The 21,159-nt window shown below is 39.9% G+C and overlaps 1 protein-coding gene across 1 annotated transcript in view; it reads left to right on the forward strand.

Annotated features, from left to right (window-relative positions):
• The first annotated feature begins 4,403 nt into the window (after window positions 1-4,403).
• The window catches only part of EEIG2 (EEIG family member 2), a 29,504-nt gene continuing 12,748 nt past the window's right edge, over window positions 4,404-21,159 (forward strand). Inside the window, exons 1-4 of the mRNA XM_026671763.2 lie at window positions 4,404-5,363; window positions 17,169-17,289; window positions 19,516-19,545; window positions 19,773-19,889. Of these exons, the coding sequence (XP_026527548.2) occupies window positions 5,068-5,363; window positions 17,169-17,289; window positions 19,516-19,545; window positions 19,773-19,889 (564 nt within the window). The 5' untranslated portion in view covers window positions 4,404-5,067. The remainder of the gene's footprint in view (window positions 5,364-17,168; window positions 17,290-19,515; window positions 19,546-19,772; window positions 19,890-21,159) is intronic.

A 21,159-nucleotide genomic window follows, 5' to 3' on the forward strand; every position in this document is an offset into this window, starting at 1 on the left:
GTCAATATAAATTGTAAGGATACAAGCGACAAAGTTACAATCACAAGTGGGAGGGGATGGGTGATAAGGAGTGATGAGAAGATTAACAGTAATAGGAGTGCAGACTTCATAAATAGTTGAACAGTGTTGAGATTTATTTAGCGGAGTGATGACTTTCGGTGGGGGGACTGTTCTTGTGTCTAGTTGTTCTGGTGTGCAGTCTCTATGGCGTCATTTTGAGGGAAGGAGTTGAAACAGTTTATGTCCGGGATGTGAGGGGTCTGTAAATATTTTCACAGCCCTCTTTTTGACTCGTGCAGTATACAGGTCCTTGATTGAAGGCAGGTGGGTAGTAATTGTTTTTTCTGCAGTCCTAATTATTCTCTGAAGTCTGTGTCTGTCCTGTTGGGTTGCAGAACCAAACCAGACAGTTATAGAGGAGGAGATGATAGACTCAATAATTCCTTATCTACTGCTGAATAAAATTATTCTAAACATTTTATTGGGTTATACTTAAAAAGTTGTATTTTAAAACATGAATGATCTTTCTAAATTCCAATTATTTGATAGCTGCATGACAATAATCCATTTTGGATGAAAAGGGAGCAAACAATACCTTTATAAATAAATTTATAATTTATTTAAAAAGAAATGCATAATTACCACCCTCCATTCTAAATTATACTGTTTTTGCTTTGGAATGTTAAGATATTTTCACTACTTTTTAAAAAAAATGTTGTGTGGAGATTGTGGAAAATAGCATTGAAGGCAGATTGATATACAGTAGTTGTTCTCTGTGATCCATTCTAGCCACCCAATATGCTCTCTACGATTTTTGTATTTTGTTTTGTTTTTTTCCTGAAAAAGTAGACACACTTCTAAACAAAATAGTGGACTGTAGTACAACTAAAGATGAAAGTTTAAGTTTTTGTTAAACCAAAATAAATCTACAAAGGTAACATCAGATAGTGCATGTAGTTTGGAAGGTATTAAAGAGTGATGCTGGTAGGCATATACTGTAGGCCCAACTAGCACTATAGGGTAGTCCTCAACTTATGACTGTATTAGAGCCAGCCAATTACAGCAATAAGTTGTGACATTTGTAAAGTGGGTGGTCACAAGTGATCTGATTTTTATGACCTTGTTTTGCAACAGTTGTCATAGTCATTAAGCAAACACAGTAGTCATGAAACAAACATGGTGGCCATTAAGTGAACCCATTATTTGTAATGGGCCATTTTTGCCCCATAGCAAACCGGAAGTAAACCAGAAGTAAACACCAGTTTTCAGCAAAACCCAGTAAATTCTGTAAATCATGGTCATAAGACCCTGAGCAGCTGCAAACAGATGTAAATGCAGGCCTGTTGCCAAGTGCCCAAAATGTGATCACATGACCATGGGAGCAGCTGGCTGTCAGAACTGGGTCATATGTAGCTTTTGGGATACAACGTAATTTTAAACAGTTGCTAAGTGACAGGTCACAAGTCATAAATTCTGTGAATTCTGTGAGTTCTTGACTTACAACAGTTTGCTTAGTGACCGTTCAAAGTTACGACAGCACTGAAGAAAGTGATTTATGATCATTTTTCACACTTATGACCATTGCAGTATCCCCATGGTCATGTGCTTTACATTTGGATGCTTGACAACTGACTCACATTTATGACAGTTTGCAGGGACAAACAAAGTCAATGGGGAAGCTAGATTCGCTTAATAACCATGCTAATTTAAGAACTGTCCTGATTCACTTAACAAATGTGCAAGAAAAGTTGTTAAATGGAGCAAAACTCACTTAAAGAATTTCTCACTTAGCAAGCTAAATTTTGGGCTCAACTGTGATCGTAAGTTGAGGACTACCTGTACAGCCTTTGCTTGCTTCCGTTTCTATTTCCTCTTGTCATATGCTGGAAAGGAGAGACCAGAGGTAGCAAGGAAAACTTGACCAAGGTGTTAGCATTCCAAGAAGTTCGTTATCATCAGCCATTCATTCGTGTCCAACCTTCTCCGTGCCTCTCTGCCTCACGCTGCCTCCTTTAGGTCTGCCACGGTTTTCCCAATGTCACCTTTTACAGCAGCATTCCAGAGGTATTCAGCAGGTTCTGACCAGTTCTGGAGAACTGGTTGTGGAAATTTTGAGTAGTCCGGAGAACCGGCAAATGCCACCTCTGACTGGCCCTGCCCTCATCTATTCTCTGTCTCCCGAGTCCCAGCTGATCGGATGGCTCTTCTTTTGTTGCCCTGTACAGGAGAACAGAGTTGGAAAGCAGGTTAGTGAGGTGGGGAGGGAATGGGATTTTGGAGTGACCTTCCCCCAGGAATGGGGGAGGGAATGGAGATTTTATAGTATCCTTCTCCTGCTATGCCCACCAAGCCACGCCCACAGAAGCGGTAGTAAAAAAAATTGAATCTCACCACAGCGGTTCCCAACCTTTTCAGCTTGGTGAACTGGAGACAGCAATGGTGGCTTGGGTTGGGGGGGGGGGGAAGAGTGGATGGTTTTGTGCGCATGCCGCTTTCATAAATGCAGGTAGGCAGGCAAGCACATGCTCTTCCATCACTTCCAGGGTCTAGTCCTGAAAAGGCTGTGGCCAGACACTGGGCCACAGACCGGGAGAGGGGCAGTTGCAGACCCCTGCTTTATAGTGTCCAGCCAATGGGTACTAGAGCGGCCTCTTCTCCTTTTTCTGCTGACCACTCCCAGTATGATTGATTTTTCAAGTGAGTCAGCTCGCATGACACGATCAAAGTATGACAGCTTCAAGTGATATTTTTGGTGAGGTTCACTCTAGGACTATTTTGTTTGTTGTTTTTGCAATCCAGAAATTCAAGGAAAAGTTTTTCCTCCCCTTTTTTCAATCCTCCACTTTAGGTTAAAAATAAGACTGAGGCATGAAAGTAATGAAACTTCTAATGGAATATCTGTTATAATGAGAAGCACCTGTATGAATAAGGGAAGGGGACAGTTAAGAAACTGAAGGAGGCTCTGTATAGAAATGTATATATAATTTTGCTAAGCTAGGCTCCATAACAATAAGAAAGAATGTGTGAGAGTTTGTGTATGTGTGTGCATCCAAACCTATTCTGTTATAACTTCCTGAGCAAATTACTGGTAACAGGCATGAGGGAGAAGAAATATCCATTGAACACACACTCTCTCACACACACACACACTCAGAGATTCAACCTGGAAATAAGGAGAACTTTTCTGACAGAGCAATCAACCAATGGAACAGCTTGCCTTCAGAAGTTGTGGGAGCTTCATTACTGGAAGCTTTCAAGGAGACTGGACTGCCATGTCAAAAATGGTGTAGGGTCTGCTTGGGTAGGGGGTTGGACTAGATGATCTACAAAGTCCCTTCCAACTGTTAATCTGTATCTGTGTACAACCTGGCAATTGATAACCTTCTAATAATAGAAATCTTTTAACATGAAGCATTGCTAATACAATAACTACATGCTTGGAAATATGCACACCAGGAATCACTAAATTTGGCATTACTGTAATAAGCAGAGCTATTATGTGAGAGATCTAATTTCACATTCCTTCATGTTTTAGTTCAAACTTGTGCAATGTTCAGATCCATTCACTGGCAGTCATTCTCTCCCAGCTATCTACTTTGTAAGGTTAGCCGAAATATATAATGGCAGGGTGTGGAAATAAAAATACTGCCTTGTGTGTTTTAGAGAAAAAATGAAATATTCTAATTCTGTAAAGGTAATTAGTAGCCCATTTAACTGTGCAAAACACAACATTCTTCCATTTGTCTCCACTTAGGTGCCTTAAAGTGAATAATATGTGTCCTAATTTTTGCTGAGTGTATTTTGCTTAAGGTATTAAACATCCGGCTATTTTAAGGCACTTCTCCTTGATTGAAAGTCCTTAAGGCATTAACAACTCAGAACCTCTGCCAAGGTTTTAGAACGGGAGAGTCATAAAACCGTGCTAAAAACCTTTTTCAAATTGTGATCATATACAGTAGCACAAATACATGTCAATTGCAAAGAGGATGATATATTAAGGACACATTATTTCACAGGAAGGTTAATTTTTTTATATTCATATTCAGGTTTGCTAAAAGGAATTTCAATTAGCATTTTTAAGTGAATAGTCATTCTAAGTTGCACCATTGTCTCCGGACACGGAACCCGGAATTATTGTAGTTGAATTGTGAACAATGATTAAAAATGATTAATCATGATTAAAAATGATTAACGAATGGAGGAAAAGCATCCACATAAAGGATGGAAAAGCATCCATCCTAAACACGAAAGGGGTCACGACACACGCAAGGGAATTTGTATCATTCCGGGAAGAAAGAATGCAGGGTTGCAGCCAAGGGGCCCTTGTGGCTTGGTTGGAGAGATGCCTAAAAATTGAAATCTTGTTTCTCTCGCTACTTCTTAAATCGGTGAGGTCACCGTTCGGTCAGGAAATGAGTAACACCATTGCAACACCTGGTTGAGGGCCCGTCCCCCAAAGCCTCGCCATTTCTTTACGCCTAAAACCCCGCCGCCTTACGGGGGTCTTACTGCAGATGGCGGGGTACGGGGGAAAACACTGCTAAGGATCAGCGCCCGGGGATTCTCTGCCTGGCGCGCGGCGGACCCACCGACCGACCGCGTCACCTTCTCACCCCCGGGAACCTTCGGTGCCGGCTGCAGCCGGCAGGGGCGCCCACCCCGAGAAGGGTGGGGGGAGAGAGCTCTCCCGTCACTCGGCGGGCTCCTAGTGACTCAACGGACTGACGCCGCAGGAGGGCAGGAAAGAAGCCGGTCTTGTGAGACAGCGTCCCTTCCCCCTTCAGAGAGCCCGCGCGGGGGGAGAAAGAGAGAGAGGGAGGCGGGCTGGTTTGAACGCGGCCGGGCGGTTGTGGCCGGCGTCCCCTTCGCTCGTGAGGGAGGGCGCAGCAAGACGCATGTCGTAGCAGCGCCCGCGCCGCCTGCCTGGGTGAAGACAGCGCGCGGGCGGGCGTGTTTTTCTTCCCTCTCTTTCTCTCTCTTCGCCCACCCGCCTCCTGCTGCTTTTCCTCCCGCTCCTCCCCTGCGTTGCCTGGTCACAAGGGCCGAAGAAACGACGGTTGTGTAGCAATGGAGGAAGCGGCGGGGGTTAAGCAGAGACAAGAAGACGCCCGGGGTGAGGGGGTGAGGGGGTGGGGTGGGGGGCGCTCCCCTTCGCCCTTGGCGGCGGGGGCTGCTTTCCCGCGCGCCTCCTTTCTTTGCCCGCCCCTGCCTCGCATGGCTTTCATGATGATGAAGAAGAAGAAGTTCAAATTCCGCGTGGAGCTGGAACTGGACGAGCTCTCCTCGGTGCCCTTCGTCAACGGGATCCTCTTCTGCAAGGTGCGGCTGCTGGACGGCGGGAGCTTCAGCGGAGAGTCCTCCAGGTACGAACCGCTCCGTTCGCCTGGCCAGGAAGGGGGCTGCCCAGAATCTGGCGGAGCCTCAGACACCTGTTAGCTTTCGCCAGCTCCGAGGAATGCAAAATCGGGGTTGGCTAAGGAGAAATAACAACAGTGTAGGCGAAGGCTGTTGCTGCGTTTTTTCTCGCTCGCTGCCAAGTTGCAAAATCGACCCCCCCCCCCCTACTACCCCCTAGTACCACTTGTAGACCGCGTAGGGAAACAAGCCCGCTATCTTAAGTCAAACCCTTCAAATCTTCTTTTCCCGGATCTGTTTACAGCCCCAGGGCTGACTTCACGGGAAAGCATCATCTGTCAGTGAAGTGAGTGGCTCTGACGCTACACAGAGCATCTTTTTTCTTCTTCTTCCTCTTCTCCACGTTTGGATAGGGAATTCATCTTCCTCCCAAGGGTTAAACTTCACCGTGGGGATTCCCAGAGGAGTGGTTGTGTGGCTTCTTGACAAATGAAGCTCTAGTTTACAGAAGCCATGATCACATCTGTATTTCTTCAGCGTAATTGCAAACAATTTCATACGTTATCCAAACAGGACAAACCTAAAAATAATTGCATTATCTCATTAATTCTCAGAATAAGTCCTCTGGTAGGTGTAAGACGTCTTATGAAATACAGTAGAATTTCTCCTGCTGGAAAGAGTTAAAAGGTGAAGTCCTTTACTCAAAGCTGATCTTTTTTCCCCCACCTATTTCTTTACCAAATCAAAATAAGAGAAAGTCTTTTGCCTTACTTGTTTTATGCCATTGGTAGTGAAGAGCAGTTATCATACCAAGAGGTCAACAAAATCGCTGTTTAGCATTAATTGACTTCAGCAATATACTATACAACTCTGATTCTGAAATCTCTCACTGAATATCGATATAAGGTGCACATTATTAGATTCCTAGGTGGCATACAAATGATGTTTTAGAATTTTGAAACTAATAACAGACTTCAGATTTCCAAAATTCCTAATTTGATTTTTACAATTTCTAATACTAACACAAATATATCCAAAATACGTGGCTATAGATGGCAGTCCATAAAATCACCAGGAGTTGAGTTCATCTTGACTCTTTCCATTTTAATTAATAGAGTAATGGTGTTAGGGAATTCATAGTATGTTAGGTTTAAGAGCTTGACTCCTAATCATTTCGGTAACACTTTCATCTATATTGGCAGCAAAACAGAAGTGGTTTGACATTTCATTTTTCCTGAATATTTTTTTCAACTTCCCAAGTTAGCATTCTATTCAGCTATTTCCTGGAATTTCCATCCAATTTTGCTTAGTTTTTTTTAATTTGGCAAAGTGTTGCTAATTACATGGGTACTTTAGTATGTGCTCACCCTCTGTTTGTGAAACAGAGGGTTCTATTATATTTTATATGCATAAATACTTCCTATTTCATTAGTATGGGCATGAGTGTCAATTACATGGCATTTTATTGTTGCAATATATGAAAATGCACAATGTTTCTTGAGCCAGTTACATTTAATACCTAGTAGCTGTGATATATGAAATGCAGCACAGTAAGTCCAAGCAGAAAAATTTTAATTGTCCCTTCACACACACACACACACACACACACACACACACACACACACACACAATTTAAAACTTTCTGCTTGGACTTTCTGTTTATATATATTTATAAACTCATTTCTTTGAATTCATAAAGTGGAATGAAAAATGGAGTGCCAGTATATATAACCACTCCCTTCCCCAATTGTCCCCAATGAAGAAAAATAACAAAGGATAAAATACTAATGTTGCTAGCCAATGTTGCTGTGGCCTTACCTTTTTTACCTTCCAAGTTCCTTAGACTGACACAATAGCTATATTTTATACCAGTGGTTCCCAAGTTTTACAGGTTGGGGACCCAGCCGTGGGGAAGAGGACAACCGACCCGCTGCTTGTGCAAGTCGAGCTGCATGCATGCATGACAGCCCGCCACTCACATAAGTCAAGCTGCATGCCTACCACCCAGCTGCTCACACCGCCCAGTTCTGAACAGGCCAAGGACTGGTAGTGGACCATGGCCCGGGGGTTGGGGACCCCTGTTTTACACAATCACACACCTACAGCAATATCACAGGAACTGAAGAGATGAGGCAAACCAAGCAATAGTGCACACTGCTTGACATTTCCTCTGTTTAAAAATGCAATTTCCCTGTTGGTGGATAGAATGCCATTGAATTGACATTTATTGCAATGGTATCAACAATGGTGTGAACATTAACCCGTGATCAACAAAGAGATCACCTCGCCTTGCAATCAGGATTAGTTATTTCTTTTAGGCATCACAGAAGCATCACAGAAGAAGTTGAAAATTGTAACCTATGTCTGTAAAATATAGCATATGTCACATAACAGAATTTTCAGTTACTATGTTTGTTTGTTTTTTTTATTGCTGGGTAGAAATAAATAATCTGGATTCAACTCCTTACTTGGTTAAGCACCTGAGGGAGAAAAAAATAAATATTTGTATAGCATTTTGAACAGAAAACCAAAATTTTTATATTGTAATTATTTTTTAAAAAGTCAACATACTGTGCGATCTTAGAGTATAGTGTAACTTGGCCAGAGAGAATTCATATACGAAGCAAAATTCATATTAGTATTATTTTAGAAAATGTTATGAAATGTATTATTGGATTGCTTATTTATTGTTTCCAGATGTGAATTCATAAATGCATATAGTAATTCTGTTCTCATGGAAGAACAACACTGGCTTGGTTCTTGGTGATATTTACTGCCTTGGCCTTAAGGCAATATACCTTACTAGCTGCTAGATAGCAGTAATTATCAGCCCTTCAAAGTCGACCAGACTATAAAACCAATACCATCTAAATCACTACTACTTTTATTGTAAAGCTTTAGTAACAGAATCTTGCAGGTTTGAATGCACTTTATCCCCTTTTCTTCCCCCTTCATGTGAACTAAGAATGGATTTGTCTGAAACAGTTACTTACCTTACATTCTTGGCCCAGGTGCTTTTTATTTGATCATCTGCATGGTAGTAGCTTTTCCTCCTGTTCCTCAAGGCCATTCCTCTTCCTCTACAATAGTAGAAGAGGAGTATCATCCATATACAGTATACCAGCTTGCAACCTTTCTGAATGGAGTGGGTTGGCCACTAGGTGACATAAGATGATGGACTCTATGGGCTGTTGATCTGATCCAGTAAGACTCTTGCACATTGATATATTCTTGTATAATTCCAGTGCATAGAAAGGCTTTGATAAATTAAAGATAAAATCTAACTCAATAGAAATTGGAACTGTTTCCAACTATAGAAAGCGACCAATCTAATATCTTACATTGATATATTTAACAAGTGTATATAAAATTTAAGGGTTAACTTACGTTAAAATGGCTTTTCTTTATGTAGCAACACTGATACCATTCCTACCATGTTTGTCCCAATATTTGTTTATTTTGTTTAACATTACATATTTCAGTGACAATATTAATTTCTTATCGTGGATAGTATTTGACTAAGGTGGGCATTTTCTCTGAATAGTTCTATTTTAATTCCTCACCTGTTAATTTTATTTATTTATTTTGCTGATCTCAGTCAAATTTGTTTCCAGAAATGAAATCAATTTTATATTCCCTTTTCCTTTCCTTTTTCACTACACAGTTAGAGAATAACAAAAAGATGTAGTAGATCCAGAAGGTTTTCATGTTTAATAGTAGGCCCCCAATTGGTTGAAGTTTTAGATTCAAATCTTGATCTAATACCAGCATTTTAATATTTATTGTTAATTTAATTTAAACCATTAATTATGATAACCATTTTATATATTTCATGCTTTTAGTTCTAGTCCTCACAATGTCACAAATGTATTGCTAGTATCTTAAAATGCCATGAAATATTGTTGTTTTATAGACTCTGATAAATAGGTTTCTATAACAGACAATTTAGTTTATCACTCTAAATATTGCTTTTAAAAATGTTCTGTTGTCATATTCCAGCCAAACTACAGATTTAAGTATATGTTTATCTCTTAATCAATATCAACTTATTCTGTGAGAGATGGGCATTCTCCAGATATGATCAATCAATCAATCAATGGAAGTATTTCTCAGCTCTAACTACATCATGTCTCAGATTTTTATCTTGATGAATTCTGTCAGCCTTGCATCAACTGCAGATTTGTAGTATTACTGCAAGCTGGTCTTTTCACAACAGAGTATATTTCAGTTAAAAACAGATGCTGGACTCAGATTGTCAAAAATTCTCTAGAGCAAGGAGAAATCTCGACATCTCCCATACATATTCTGGACACTGGCTTTTTGTGTGTGAATAGGTGGCAGAAGCTAACCCTCTTGAGGTCGCTTGCAAACAACTTGGATTCCACCAGACTCAGAGGCATTAATATAGACTTTTATGGACTTAATGTTCAACCAAACCTTATCTTTTGAATCACTCTGGAGTTTACTTTGTTTCCCTTTTACTGTTTGTTAAAGATCCATTAAGGGAAAAAAAATATAACTTGACATTTCTGTAAAAAAAATTTTTCCAGAATATACAGCAAAAGGGTGATTACCATATTGATTCTGGAAAATTTTAAATTGATTAAGAGCTCAAATTGACTTGCCCCCCCCCCCCCCCCCCCCCCCCCCCCCCCCCCCCCCCCCCCCCCCACCCCCCCCCCCCCCCCCCCCCCCCCCCCCCCCCCCCCCCCCCCCCCCCCCCCCCCCCCCCCCCCCCCCCCCCCCCCCCCCCCCCCCCCCCCCCCCCCCCCCCCCCATTTAAGACTTTGAAGCTGATTGAAAAGAGTACTTTCTTGTGGAAAAAATGTTGTTTATCCTTTATAGCAGATAAGATAAATATTGTTTATCTTTTGTAACAGATAAGATGACTTGGAAAGTTGGACACTAGAAGGTACCAGATGGCTACCTTAAAATAAATGTTTGATGAATGAGTGCTGGAAGTTTTGGAATTTAACTCCTTAGTTAAATCAGAAAGTGTTCTCTTTTTTAAAAATATTTTTATTGTACATTTTTCATTATTATTCATCACAGTTCCAATTTTATGACGTCAGTGTACTAGTTATATCAAGTCCTTTTTTACGTCATAGTATACATCGTAGTTATATATTATTCTCCTGGTCATACAGTATAATCTCTTTTGACTACATAGTGTTGTACATCATGATTATAACTATTATTTTCTTATTTATACCATAATATGCTATTACATTTATCATTCTGTGCATTTTAAACTATATTCACATACAATCCAATAGTGATATTGCTTACATGGTTTATTCTTACATATTTCAATATATCTGTATTTATTTCTATTTTGTTTATCTTCTTTCATTGTTAAATACTAATCTCTGCACCTATTATTTAACCAATACATCCCATGTTAAGTAATATTCTGTTTCCTCTTTGTCCTTAAGTTCCATTGTTAGTCTGTCCAGTTCGGTAGAAAGTGTTCTTGAAGAGAAACAGCCCCCATTGAATAAAGCTGAAATTGACTTACAGGTGGATATAAAAATTATAACCTATGAGAAAATGATGGAAATAATGGATTTACAAATTAAATTTGATAAAGTTTTAATAACTTAAAAAGATATACAAATAATAAATCCGAAGAGCAATGTGGATGATTTTATTATAATGCATTTGCTGGAGTTACCACACTGGAATTATAAAAGGCGCCCAGACAAAGATAACAAAACATTTAAGAGAAGAGACAAAGAAAATATGAGAAAGCAGTCGTTAGAGTTTTCTTTGAGGAACTTGAAGATAGTTGGAAAAAAGAATAAAGAATACAAATTCAGTTTATTTGATCAAGCTTAAAATAATGGGTTCTATTTCTGGTAATGTTTAATTGTGGAGAGGATTATTTGAGGAAAGGGAGAAATTGTTTATTAGGTATATTAGACAATATGTTTGTAATACTTTAGTTGTTGTTTCTAGTAGTCCTTATTGGACTTTTGCTAATTAACATAGAAAAATGAGGTTTTATAAATGGGCTTACAGAAAATGGGAAAAAGGGTTAAAGGAAACTCTACACGGTGCCCCATAATCAGATAAAAAACAAAATATAAAAATTGATATAAATATCATAAAATCATAGGAGAGAATGGATAAAATTGGCATCAACAATGGAGCCATCTGAGCATGTCTCTGGTTGCCTGGGAGCCCCAAGACTTGAAAGCATAGCCCGGTCTTGAGGACTTTTTAGAATATCAAAAGAAATGAAACTGAACTGTTTTGGGGAGAAGAATATTCCATAAGGCAGGTACCAAGACAGAAAAAGGCATGCCTCCTGGGACCCACCAAATAAAGGTACCCATAACTCACCTATTCTACCAGATCTAATGGGGCAGGTTAATGAGAATGGGGAGAGGCTGTCCCAGTCCCTTGCCGTGAAGGAGTTTAAAGAACAAGTTGATTTGGACCAGGAAGCAAAGGTGCAACCAATGCACCTCTCAGAGCAGAGGTGCTACAATAGTTGTTCTAGGATTACACATAACTGGCCATGCCACTGTATTCTTGTGCCAGCTAAAGTTTCTGAATACTCCCCTAAGGGCAGCCCTGTATGAAATGCATTGCGGTAATCCAATCTTGAAGTGACCAGGGGCATGAGTGACTGTAAGTAGAACCTGCCAGTCCAGGAATGGGTGTATCTGGAACACAAGACAAAGCCATGCAAAGGCCCTCCTAGCCCCCTACCTGTTCATTGAGCAGAAGTCGTGCTTATGTAATTATATTAGTTTTATTAACACAAAATAATCTTTCATCAAAAATATTTTAAAAAGTAAACTTCCAGCCTTACACAGACATAACCAATTGCTAGGGAATGCAAGCAGGAGAGTATTATTTCAATCAAATGTAGTGCATTCCATAGGCATCAACTGGCCACAGAATGGATTGTTGTAATAGAATGGACTAAATGACTTTTGTTCTGATTCAGATAAGCTCTTATGTTCTCAAACCCATTGCATTCATTTCTTTAAGGGAAGATATATGATGTGTATTTCCTAAACACAGTAGGCTTCAACCTCCAATGTTCATGTATTTATTCACATGTTTTCATTGAATATCCCCAGTCACAACAACCAAATCTAAAAAGTTAACGGGCAGTATTTTTAAAAAGGCAAAAAAATAAAGGTAATAGAAACAGTATGCCAATCCTGCTCTATGAACTAACAGTAAAAAAGTGATTCATCTAATTACTTTAATGAGACGCCAAACCAAAGTGTCAAAAGTAATACTATTTGTAACATTAAATACGAAGTTTCAAGATAGTCAGCATAAATACTGGAAAAAAATTAAATAGTGTAAGCACTTTCTAATATAGATTTTTCTTTGTCATTGCCAAATACCTACTGAAAATAAAAAAGAAAGGTTATTTCCAAGCAAAATAGAATTCACTAATTAAATATAATTGTCTACCAGAAGCTTAATAAATTTCCCCTGCTTTAGACTGCAAAAACAAGGTCCATCAATTGCTTGGGAAGCCACAAAACTACAGGTAATCATCACTTAATGACTGTCCTATTTAGCGACCATATGAAGTTACAAAGGTGCTGAAAAACATAACTTTTATGACCAATTCTCATATTTAACAACCGTTGCAGCATCTCCGAGGTCACACAATAAATATTTGTGCATTTTGCAACCAGCAGACCATGGTCACATAATCGCCAGTTGCATACTTCACAGCCAGCTTCCAATAAATAGAGTCAGTGGAGAAGCTAACAAGTCACAATCATGTAATGTCTCAGTTAATGACTGCTTTGCTTAACAATGGAGTTGCCAGATCCAATTTTGGTTGATAAGTGAGCACTTATATGTATATATCTAGTAGGTCTGTGCAGCATTTCAGATTCAAAGAGAAAAATGAGTTTCAGATTGTAGGCAGTCATGCATAGCACCTTTTTTATGGATTGAGTTGTGGAGGGTAGCTGTGCAGGCCATGTATGTTCTCCTTAGAGTTAAAAAGTTGCTGCTGGAAATAAGAAGCAAAAATGCATTTTGAGTTTTGGGCGTCTTTGGAAGTTTTAGTGCATTCTGATGATTCATTTTTCCTCCTCCCAATAGCTCATGGGAGGACAAAAAACCCTCAAATGAATTTGAAGAATGATTGTGAAACTACAACATCATCATGTAAATTGGAATCTGTTTATTTGATGTGTGTGCTGATTTAAACATTACATTTCTAGAACATAGGAAGTTGACTCACAGTGGAATGTTTTCATCAACATGCTCTTTAGTGCAGTTGCCACTGACACTGTCATTATAGCTCATTGCTAGGGCAACCAATCAATATGAATATAAAACAGATTTAGAGGTCAGTTTTAGAATGTACTAAATGTAAAACAAGAACTTGTAAGATACTTTTGAATATGAATGATTGCTCAAAGAAGTGAGGTTTGTACTCAAAATATGTTTTCAATTAGCCTGAGAGAGGATTCTTTTCGCTAAACGTAGTGAGTATTCTTTCAAAGTTTTTTTTTTTTTTTTTTTTGCAGTCATTAAATCTTGTCTCTAAAAGTTTTGGCTTTGAACATTATATTTTAATGGTAAGATACATATAAACTTTGGGGATATATTTGTGTGTGTGGGGGGGGAATAGATGCCCTAGTTATTTACAATTTTCAATTAATATTAGTAGAGTAAGTAGGGGTGTAGGGATGCTCTGACAGTCATAAGCACAAGGATCAGTGGTACGTCACTTTTTTCAGTGCTATTGTAACTTTGAATGATCACTAAACAAATGGTTGTAAGTTGAGGATTACCTGTCCAAAGTTGGGAAAGGACAAAGCTAACTTTTTCTTGAGGACTGTGATGCAAGAATGTAGAAATTGCTTCTGCTGCTGCTGCTGCTTACATCACCGAAGATTCCTCTGTATTCTCTACTCACAACCTTGACACATTTATTGTTGTGGGATTTCACCTGTTCAATCTCTTTTTTAAAATCTGCAGTGACAGAGCACCCACAAGAAAGCCATGAAGAAAGCCATTCCGCTTATTAATTGTTCTCATTGTCAGGAAATTTTTCCTTAATTCTAGGTTGGATTCTTCTTTGTTAAGCTTCCATCCATTACCTCTTGTCCTGCCCTTAGATGCTATGGAGAATAGGTTGACTCCTCTTCTCTATGACAGCATCTCAAGTATTGGAAGACTATCGTCTTATCCCTGGTTTGTTAGACTACTAGACCTACCCAGTTCCCAAATCATATTGCTTTTCAGTAATCTCCTGACATCAAATGTTGTTTTGGTTCCTTTAGGCTAATCATTCCTCTTTCCTTAGTTGCTTCTTTATATATATTTATATTAATTTAATTTCTAATCAATTCTCAGCTATGATGGCCTCCTGCAACCCTCTACCAGCAAAAATGGAGCTTGAGAGGGCTGCACACACTCTGGCCACCCCAGGCAATCCCAACATGAGTGACATTGAGCTAGCCACACCCACCCTGGCCAGCCCCCCCCCAGGGTCAATGCGGCCCTCAGTGAAATCAAGTTTGACACCCCTGATTTAGTTCATTCTGTGCATAGCACAATCTGTTCCTCAAATTATTGATACTTGAACCAAAGGTAATATTATACTTATTAATAGACTATTCTTCTAGCAGAATATGCAGATTTTAAAAAATATAAGCTACTTAAAGCCATGAGAATAAGTGGCATATAGTGATGGGCAATTCAAAAGTAAAATCTTCACAATAGCCAATCTGTGTGTGAGAGAGAAATCTATAAAAGCTGTATATAGCTTCGCACATGATTTGGAAGTGTATTTTTCTGTCAGATGTTGTGGAATAAGAGCATAGTCAAAAATAGACCAGCCGCTTCTAAATCTAGCTTGTTCCTCGGTTAATGTGTTCTCTGTGTGAAAATGTACTTTCTTCTACTCTAAAAAAGTAAAATAAAAATAAATCTGTAGTTCAATTGTTGTCATTATTTTGTTAAGTGGAATCAAGTTAGTTTTTCCACTGCACTGTTTTCCTGATTTACCAAAGTATTATTTGTGCTCAGAAAGCTTTTTCCCTTGATCTCAGTATTGATTGTCACATTTGTTACTGTAGAAGCTGTGGCTTGCTATAATCTATATTTCAGGATCCACATTGCATCATATGGTTAATAACTGGCTGCCAAAAAGCCAGGTAGAGAGGGGTGGTAGTACTGTTATTGTTGTTGTTGCTATTTTAAAAATCTCAGTTGGCTTTCCAAAGATGTTATTTTCTTCTCTCTCAGAAAAAGGTTTTGGTTTGTGGGTAGATGTATTTTCTACACAAATGAATGCACTTGAGCGGTCACCAGGAAATTCAAGATAGAATAAATTATTCATAATCCTGGTATTCAGAACCTAATTAACAACTCTATCCTCCAGTACAGAAATGGAAAAGATGTTCTAAATGTTGTGCTTGAGCAAAATTCTGGGCAGCTTCTTAATATTGTAAATAATATTTCATATTCCATATCCATCAAATTTTAGACAAACTGGATAGAAGGGTGTGATAATATTGCTCAGAATAATGCTTGGGACTTTTAGTTATTTGAAATGTAGGTGCATTTATTTTCCAATAGAATATTTTCCTACTTCTCATTTTAAAAACAACTGCATGTGAACTGAATGGTAACTATTCATCACAGAAAAATACAAGTAATCCTTGACTTACAACAGTTCATTTAGTGACAATTCAAAGTTACAACTCACACTGAAACTTATGACCATTTTTCATACTTATGACCATTGCTGCATCCCTATGGTCATGTGATCAAAATTCAGGTGCTTGGCAACTGACTCATATTTATGACCGTTGCAGTGTCCCAAGTTCATGTGATCATCTGTAACAACTGTGGTAAGAAAGATTGTAAAATGGGGCAAAACTCACTTAACTGTCTCACTTAGCAAAATAAATTTGGGGCTCAATTGTGGTTGTAAGTCAAGGACTACCAGTAATGAATAAATGGCATGTTGAAAGAACCAGATAGGGTGGTCAATTTTGATCAGAAAAACGGGGAGAAATTAAGCACTTCATTCCATCTCTCCAGTCAGATTCCTGGTTTACTACTTCAATATTTAGTTTAAAAAAAATTAAATATCAAGAAATTGTACACAGACATGTTAGGTTTTACTTTAATGTACATTAAGAGCATTTGACAAAGTCAAAGTTAATGTATTGGCAACTGCTTTTTTGTGCAGAAGCAAATGCCAGAGGTATACAATCTCAACTTTCAATATTATCACTTGTTTTATCTAATTACAGCTGTGTAGTTAGAGGTTAGCAATGTGTTATGTTAGAATAAGGTAGCAGATTGATGAAAGAAATTATTTGTTCTGGCAATCCTTTCCTTTCATCTAAGCCCTCCAATTTATTCATTGTCTTTACTTTTTAATACCAGAGCATCTTAGATATGCTCTGCAGTACTAGCAAATGCATTAGTTTCTACTTAGATACAGTCCCAAAGTCATATCTGCTGAAAATCAGTTTCATAAATTATTACGTGCAAGGAAAGTAGGAAGTCCATGATTAATTGCCTTATAGTTAGTAAACTATCTTCTATGAAGGCAGAACCAATCCTATTTACACATATTTTTGCAAATACTGCAGGCATTACCCTAATCTCTGGTTTAATAATAAAAATATAAAATATTTAAAAAGCAGTATTAAGTACATTTTATCCCACGATAAAAATGAAGATTCTAATCATTGTAGGAAGGAATTGACTATGGTGTCTTAAATTTTATAGGGCTTCTTTTCTGAAAACAACAATTAAATCTTGTCAGTGTCTCTCTTGTAATTTTTTTCTATTTACAGGGAAGTGGTGCAAGCAAACTGTGTTCATTGGAAGAAGAGGTTTTCATTTATATGTAAAATAAGCGCAAGTGCCACAACAGGGATTCTGGATCCCTGCATCTGCAGAGTCTCTGTACGAAAGGTATAAATAGGTGTCATACTTATATTTGTATTGTAGTTGTGTCCCTGTAGATTATAAATAATTTTAGTATCTGTTCCCATTTAAGTTATAAGTATTCATTTTGTTATTTTGAATTAGATTGTCTGAGTATGTTCTGCTCTAGCTATTGCCTAATCTCTTACTGATGTATAAAAGCTATTTTACAAGTCGATAGCTAAGGACAGCATTCATAACATAAGAATTTAAGATTGCTGTATCTTGAAATGTTGGGGCTTTGAATGAATAAACTATGCATGCTGGCTCAATATTTTTGAAATCCAACATATGTAGAAGGCGCTAAATTGAAGAAGGTTGGATTAAGATAGTGCAGTTAGATCTAGATTTGTGATTTATACACCTATACATACACTCATATACTTATCCATATTATTTTCTTTATTATCTCAAAAGTGAGAAAGATTCTTTAGGATAGCAATAACAATAGCACTTAGACTTATATACTGCTTCATAATTCTTTATAGCAGGGGTCCCCAACCACCAGGCTGCGGACCGGTATCGGTCCGTGGATCACTTTGCACCGGGCCGCAAAGAAAATAAAAATAAAAAATAAAATAAAAATGGCGGCTTTCTTCGCCTTCGGTGAATGCTGCTGGGATCAGGGATCAAGGACACAAATGAAAGAAGGAGAGGGAGGAAGCAACCAAAACCTGTCCTACTCTCTGGCTCAGTGGCTTCGGTTTCCTCCCGCCTCGTTCCTCTCTCAGTCGCTCTCTCGCTCCTCCACCAGCCCAGGAAGAAACTGCTTCAAAGAAGCCGGCAGGGTGGCTTTTCCTGTCGGCGCAGCTCCCCCGAAGCGCCCGTTCACCCCCACCCCGCCGCCAATCAATCCAGGTTCAATCCAGTGCTCCGTTCTGCCTGCCTGCCTGCGTTTCTGGTTGTTTTGGAGCAGCTTCGGCTGAGAATAATAACTATTCGCCTCTTTTACTCAGCCGAAGCTGCTCGAAACAACCAGAAACGAAGGCAGGCAGGCAGAACGGAGCACTGGATTGAACGCGGGCGGCGGGTGGGGGTGAACGGGCGCCGGAGGAGCTGCGCCAACAGGAAAAGCCACCCTGCCGGCTTCTTTGAAGCAGTTTCTTCCTGGGCTGGTGGAGGAGCGAGAGAGCGACTGAGAGAGGAACGAGGCAGACACCTGAGGGATGAGGCTGTGGGAGGGAGGGAGACACCTGAGGGATGAGGCTGAGGGAGGCAGGGCCGATAGGCGGGGCTTCTCAGCCGTCCTGCAGGGACTTGTCCTGAGCCGCGGAGACAGCCGTGGGCCGCCGCCGCCCAGCGCTCAGTTTTGAAGGCGCTCCTCAGCCAGGCACAGTTCCTGAATCTGCAGCTGAAACCCTCCGTTTTAAATGTCCCAATAGAAGAGAATATCTGTCACTCAGGGTTGCAATGAGGAGGCATTGGCGCTCCCTGAACTTGGTGGTTTGCTGGCAGACGTTTTATCACCCGACTAGGTAACAACATCAGATGTTACCTAGTCAGGTAATGAAACATCTGCAAGCAAACCACCAAACTCGGACTCCTCGCCCCCCCCCGGTCCTTGAAAAAGTGTTTCTGCGTGAAACTGGTCCCTGGTACAAAAAAGGTTGGGGACCACTGCTTTATAGCACTCTCTAAACCAGATGTTCAAATATGCGGCCCACAGACCAAATCCAGCCTGTAATAGGCTGCAGAGTTGGCCCATGTGGCTGTCCCAGAGATGCTGAGGGACTGTGCTGTGCTGCCCCAGCCCTGGCCACGCCCACCCAGTCGGCCTGCCTATCAGACCACCCCAGGCCCCCAAGGGCAAACAAACTCCCGATGTGGCCCACGACCAGATTATCAACCTTGGAAGGATGGAAGGCTGAGTCAATCTTGACCTGGTCAGGATCAAACTCTTGCTCTGGGTAGAGTTAGCCTCCAATACTGCATTCTAACATTATAGATTCAGTAGGTCCTTGAGATTCAGATTTGAAATAAATAAGAGAAAAGGAAAGAGCTGGTAGTCTGCTGTTTCTTTTCCTTATTTTTACTCTGCCTCATCCAGGCCTAGAGGAATAAACATTAGCACCTCCCTTTGATAACAATCGTAACATCCAAATTTTACAAAGAATACTGCTAATTGTATGAAGTGGCTTGCTATGTTTCCTTATAAAGAATCCATAGAACTTCATTTGATTTGGTTTTTTGACTACAACTATTTATTTTTTGCAGGAATTAAAAGGAGGGAAAACTTACGCAAAGGTAAAAAGATAACACTTGTAATACAATGCCTCTTTTTGTTTCCTTTTCATATCTGTCTATAATATTTGTTTAGAGTTACATTGCAGTATAGGCTTCTTATTGTTATGAATGATATCAGGCATTATAAAAGTTGTATAGCACAAAGATGATAACTCATACTACAAAGCCTAAATGTGTTTTATTTCTTTTTTGTTCTGTGGTTACTAATTTCATTCTTTTGTCAATAGTTGGGTTTTGCAGATCTTAACCTGGCAGAGTTTGCTGGATCAGGAAACACCACTCGCCGCTGCTTACTGGAAGGTTATGATACCAAAAACACAAGGCAGGACAATTCAATTCTCAAGGTAATTATATGGGAATTTTTTGCTATTCCATTTTGTTTTTTTAAAAGTAGCTTTTTGGTAATTACCGTATATGCCGGCGTATAAGACGACCCGGCGTATAAGACGACCCCCCAACATTTCCACTCAAAATATACTTTGTTATATACTCGCCCCCTCTTCTGCATGCCTTCCACTTTTGCACTGTTTTTTTTTTTTGAGGCACTTTTGTGCACCGTGGAAACGAATCCCGTGAAGCCGAAAGGAGCAGCCAGCCTTCTCCCAGCTCCCAAGGAAGCGAGGCTCGCACCGCCCGGGCTCCGCTGAGTTATCCGGCTGGGGCTGTCAGGAGTTGTTACCGCTGGCGCGGCCGCGCGGCTCCAGTCCCGTGTTGCCTCGGGAAGGGAAAGGCAAAAAGGAAGAGCCGCGGCGGCGCTTTGCAATGGCAGCAGCGGCTCCTGGTTTTGCCTTTCCCTTCCCGAGGCAACGGACTGGAGCTGCAGCCGCGCCAGCGGTAACAACTCCTGACAGCCCCAGCCGGATACATCAGCGGAGCCCGGGCGGTGCGAGCCTCGCTTCCTTGGGAGCTGGGAGAAGGCTGGCTGCTCCTTTGGCTTCACGGGATTCGCTTCCACGGTGCGCAAAGTGCCTCAGCCGCTGAGCAGCCGCAGTGCTTCCCAATTACTATTTGCCGGCGTATAAGACGACCCGGCATATAAGACGACCCCCCCAATTGGAGGCATGTTTTTCAGGGCAAAAAAGTCGTCTTATACGCCGGCAAATACGGTACTAATAGGAAAGCAAAACACAGTAACCATCCATTATTTCATATTTCTCTTCCTCTTCCCCTTCCATCCCCATTCATTATCACAGTAAATGGGACCTAAAGGAATTAGTTTGTTTTAATAAGATATCTGATGAAAAATTGTAAATAAGCGAAAACCCATCAGAAGAAAGTTCTTAAATTGTTAAAGGTATTTTAGGGATATTGTATAAATAGTACCTTAGTTTGTCCGAATACATTTTTTTTTGTCATTAGTTATATCTGGTGATATAATGAACACAGAAAAAGTAAAATATTTGGTGAAGTTATACAATTTGCTTTTTTTCTCTGAGATGGTTTTGATAACACTCTTTGTTAATGAATTTGGTTTTGAAATCAGTATTCAATTAGGCCTTTGTAATAGATTTTCATAACTACAGTCCATTTTTTGTAATAGCTCTGTTTGGTAGTTCACTTGATAGAATATAATTAATTTTTTTTCTTGTAATACTTTTGGAATTGTAGTTTGAT

The sequence above is a fragment of the Notechis scutatus genome, chromosome 3, assembly GCF_049901735.1.
Source record: "Notechis scutatus isolate UNSWTSFEM ecotype Mainland chromosome 3, rNotScu1.2, whole genome shotgun sequence".
Lineage (NCBI taxonomy): Eukaryota > Metazoa > Chordata > Lepidosauria > Squamata > Elapidae > Notechis > Notechis scutatus.